This window comes from Vanessa tameamea, chromosome 8 (genome assembly GCF_037043105.1).
Source record: "Vanessa tameamea isolate UH-Manoa-2023 chromosome 8, ilVanTame1 primary haplotype, whole genome shotgun sequence".
NCBI lineage: Eukaryota > Metazoa > Arthropoda > Insecta > Lepidoptera > Nymphalidae > Vanessa > Vanessa tameamea.
In genome coordinates, this window is record NC_087316.1 from 13,389,980 (window position 1) to 13,394,651 (window position 4,672).

General features: G+C 32.9%; 1 protein-coding gene across 1 annotated transcript; it reads right to left on the reverse strand.

Annotated features, from left to right (window-relative positions):
• Positions 1-1,995: 1,995 nt before the first annotated feature.
• LOC113404815 (uncharacterized) lies at positions 1,996-4,447 on the reverse strand. Its single transcript, XM_026645873.2, has 6 exons — positions 4,009-4,447; positions 3,797-3,922; positions 2,944-2,985; positions 2,804-2,871; positions 2,239-2,442; positions 1,996-2,165 (listed from the first exon to the last, which is right to left on the reverse strand). Exons 1-6 carry the CDS (start codon positions 4,340-4,342, stop codon positions 2,076-2,078), a joined length of 864 nt encoding a protein of 287 aa, XP_026501658.2. The 5' UTR covers positions 4,343-4,447; the 3' UTR covers positions 1,996-2,075.
• Positions 4,448-4,672: the final 225 nt, after the last annotated feature.

Consider the following 4,672-nt stretch of genomic DNA (forward strand, 5'->3'; position numbering starts at 1 on the left):
ATTTTTGTTAATTCAGTAATACAAAATAATTAGTTATAAAATTTGCAATGTTCATATCTTTGGTAATGAAATAAATTTACACAACACCCCTTCCCCATCGTAGATATAATAATACAAAAAAGGTAGATACTGTAAGTGCGACAAATTGTATATTCAATACAGCACGATTTGGTACATTTGACAAAATCAAATCCTCTGCACCGCGAAACGTAAGCTCGCACGCGACCGTATCTGCTGCGTTAATTTACATTGCGTATTAACGAAACAACGTCCATAGCGCTGAGTCAAAGCAGCAATAGACAATAAGTTCAATATAAGCTGTTTCTCCAAGATCAAAAGTAATAATTCCAATGTAGATTTATTGATAATCACTTAATTTTTTAATTTACGTAGACTATTAAATGATGAAAGATCTCTATTCGCTCCATAGTAGTCTCTAAATAATGAGTATTCACATTTTAGTATAACGACGCCGATCGAAAGCAGGTAGAATTGTATAGCGTACGGAATTGCCTTGCAAAATAGGAACACTTAAGGTGTACTAGCGTTATCTATCTAGACTTCGAGATATGTGACCACCGAACAAATAATAATATGCAAAATGCTTTGCACAATTAAGTAAGATGTTAAATATATAAGTATACATAATATATATATATATATATATATATATATATATAGATAGATAGTTAATGATACGTATAGCGTACAGATCGTCAAATAAACTTAATTTAAAATATAATACATTTACATAGTTAACAAATTGTATATTTTAATTATAAAACATAAGTTTTTAGGTTATAAATGTAGATTGTTGAAATTGTCCACTTCTCCATTTTGTCGTCATACAAAATAATACACGTAAGAAACACATAACTTTACTTGGATGCGTTGACGCAACTCGCTAATGGTGTAAGATAGGACCGACCGATTCGACCACTTTTTGTGTGTAGTTCTCCAGTCAATAGAAGCAGATTTATTAGCTTGTATATCTTGGACACCAAGAGCAGTCGGAAATTTGCTCGGTATGGTCTTACCTCAACGCATATAACAATATCATATTAATATCTTAATAACCTAAATCATTAATAAACATTGAAGGTAGGCGGATAATATTTTTATCCCTTTGTTAATGTGAGCTTGTACTACGTACATCGTATATCGAAATGACACATTGGATTGTTAGTATAATTATTCGAACGTCAGTAACAACTTACTATGGACGGTACCCGCAGCATTGTCGAGGAAAGCCTTCTCATAATAATTGATGATATAAATAGTATTCAATAGCTTACGTTTTTGTTAGTAACTATTAAAACATTTGACAGTGGTTTGTGTTATTTAGAACTTCAGTTAATATCGAATATACTAATAAAATATATATCTATGAAAAGTCAACTAGGTACATAATTACGAATATTTTTACACTTGTGCTCGATACTGTGATTAATATTAAATAGTGACAGTGCATTTGAATTGTGCTTCTATTTTTATTAGTCTTTATTCACAAAATGAATATATTTCATATAAAATTTTAATAGGATTTAATAATTATATACACTATACAAGCGATTATAGTAATTTTATTTACTTATTCTAAATAGCTGTTACTTTAACAACTTGTCGTTAGAAAACTCAAGCCACTTTCCCAATCTAAGTAACAATAGTCCATTACACGAGTCGAACTCCTACAGAACAAAATACTCGCACCTCATTGGTCGATATGTGCGGTCTGTTAGACTATCCTAAAAAAATATTAGGTAAATAAAGGTCACGCGAAATAACCTATGAGCACCCAAGCTCGGTTCGAGGAAGTGACTTAAGACAATGCGTTAACACGAATATGCATGTTCATATTCATTTAGGTTCAAAACCCTGACAGGTCCACGTCCAGTCTGTTGAGTAGTGTTCGTGATATAAATAGAAGTGTGTATCTAGTATAACAATATCAAAAAGTTTTATTGTTCGCCTGCTTAAATATTACTTTTTTTCCATATATCGTTCCATGCTTTACTGATTTTTGACATCGATGTCAGTAAGCTAGTACATTAAATAATTTTCAAATAGTCACATGATTATTTAGTCTCAGTTTTCTTCTCCTCGTCCTTGAAGAGCAGCGGTATCATCCCCAGGAAGCAGCCGAGCGTGATACCTAGCACCCGACCCTGAAACCGAACGTCGTTATAAGTAACGCTTCCCAGGCGAGCTCTCAGCGGCCGTATCAGAGGGAGGCGGTACCAAGTTGGCGAACCGGCGGCTGACGGGCATGTCGAGCTGCACGGGCGACAGCGCGGGCGCGCCCAGGCCGAGCAGCGCGGCGGCGCGCTCCACGTAGTACGACGAGCCGATGCCGATCACGTCGCTGAACGTGTTGCCCAGCGCCGCCGCCGCCATCGTCGACAGCGTGATGTACGCGCTCATGCTGCTCTCTATGCTGTCGCCCTGGCGGCGGATACGGAAACGTGACTCGCTCGTCGGCAGTGCGAGACGAAAAGAAGCTGAAGCTCCAAAATGGTGCTTTTGGGAAACGAGGTTATATTTTTTCAGGAAAAATAACCCATAAATTTAGATAAAAACGATTTTTGTTTGAATTAAATCGCGTTAAGACTTAGGTGTGGCATTTTTTCTAAAAAAAACAACAAACCTCTTTTTTTTTAAAGTACCGTTTTGGTTTTTTTTCCTAAAGAAGTTCCCTGTGTAGTACCATATATTATATTATTATTATTTGTCTAGAACACATTATATAAGTGTAATAATTTTGTTTTATTTTGCTACAAGAAAATACTAATAAAGTTTAACTCACAGCAATTATCATTATGAAATTATCCAGGAATCCGAAACCAATGAAGGGTATAGAATTTGCAAGTGACACTGAAAAAATATACAAATATGTTTAATTACTTATATTTAAAATATGAAAGTAGATAAATAAATAACACTTACAATGAAGTAATTCCCTCGTTGAAGGAATCGGCACTTTGGCAGCTATAAATAAAGTTCACTCATTACAGGTAATTTTCTTAAACAAAAAAAATAATTTTGGTTATAGTAATGATGACTGAATCCCTAAAATTAGATACTACGACTAGGTCAAACAAAATTTCGATGAATGTCTACAAATTGGATTGTATTTGGTTTGGATTTTGGCCTTGCCAGCAATCAGTCATTTTTGGTATCATCTTTAAATTTTAATGTTCTTTCTAGAGTTCACTTGTTAAAGTACCTGTCTACAAGTAACAGGAATTTCTAAATCCTGATGAGTAGATAAGCAATCATACTTTATTTCTAGGCTTTTATTCTAAGCCAATACTGATACAATCTATTAGTTTTGCATGGTTTTTCCACATATTGCTGATATTATACAATATATATCTTGATATGTTGAAAACATTTCAAAATCAATCACTGATTTTGATGTAATGTAAATGTAACATATTTCGCATTACACTTATTATTACTATAGCCAGATGAATTTCCTAGAAGTCAGTTTTAAATTCAAGGGACCTAGGTGACTAGGTGACACATCACTATAACCAAAACGGTTGTTACTACAAAGTTATTAATAAAAGGATTTTTGTTTTATAAATGTATAATAATATATAATATAAGAACTACTGTACTTAAAATATAAATATATCTTTATAATACTTTAGCAAATATTAATTTATCTATTAAAATGAGGTTAAAAGAAAGATAATTTTAGTTTGAACAGGTAAAGATAATGTAACATCCAGATAGCACCAGTTTAATTATCCCACAAAATACTTCATCATCACATTATATTTATGAAAATTACCATATTTTTTCTTTAGCCAGTCTTCAGGAACAGGACAATAGGATCCAGTGGGGTCGACGTCACCTAACGTAGGTACCTTGCTAGGTCTACCGAGTTTAGTCCTCCATCGCTGTCCAGCCAATTTGTCTGAAGCAATGAATTGATAATTTTTCAAATGAAAGAACATATATCAATAAAAAAGAACACTAAAATCTCTCAAAACATAACGAGACCTTCAAATTCTTCTTTGATTATATTCGATTCGTACTCCTGTAATGCGTTAAATAACATTTTCCTCTCTTCATTATTTAAACGTAGGACGAGTTCTGTTGCGTGACCTTTTGTCAACGGCCCCGATAATTGGGTTGGTTCGTCAAAGTCCTTCGAAGTAGGTCCTAACCCTAAGCGCCGAATGTTTATAATCAGGGGATTAAATTTTCTATAGTTTGTATATCCCATCGTCGCACTATGTCTAACGTAGAATTTGATAGGTTTTTTATGACAGCAAACATTAATATTACTTATTGAAAATCGACAAAATCTATTTATTAAGTGCACTGAGTTCATTTTTATAAACGTCTACGACTCAAATTGAGTAAACAAACTAAAAAATATATTTTTTTTTACGTAAATTATATTTCATCGGTGTTTTCGTTTCGTTTTACGGAAAGAATTGTCAAATGTTATTTTATAAAAGCATTATGTATGGTGACCCATGTTGCGGACCTTATGATTTAAGTAAACTAAAAATCAAGACATATGTTTTCATTAAAAAAAACTTCATTTTTTAAATATTTTGATATCAAAATAAACATACATCTATATATCATAAAATTTTAATAAATTCAATAACATATAAGTCCATGTTCATTATAAGTATTTGTATTGACTGAGGTC

What these genes read in the sequence shown, in the direction of transcription:
- LOC113404815 (XM_026645873.2), bottom strand. Translation starts at nt 4,342, where the DNA reads ATGAACTCAGTGCACTTAATAAATAGATTTTGTCGATTTTCAATAAGT. An exon ending in CTGGCTAAAGAAAAAATATG is followed by an intron (nt 2,986 to 3,796) that starts GTAATTTTCATA and finishes CTTTATTTATAG; the next exon opens with CTGCCAAAGTGCCGATTCCT. An exon ending in GCCGCCGGTTCGCCAACTTG is followed by an intron (nt 2,166 to 2,238) that starts GTACCGCCTCCC and finishes GTTCGGTTTCAG; the next exon opens with GGTCGGGTGCTAGGTATCAC.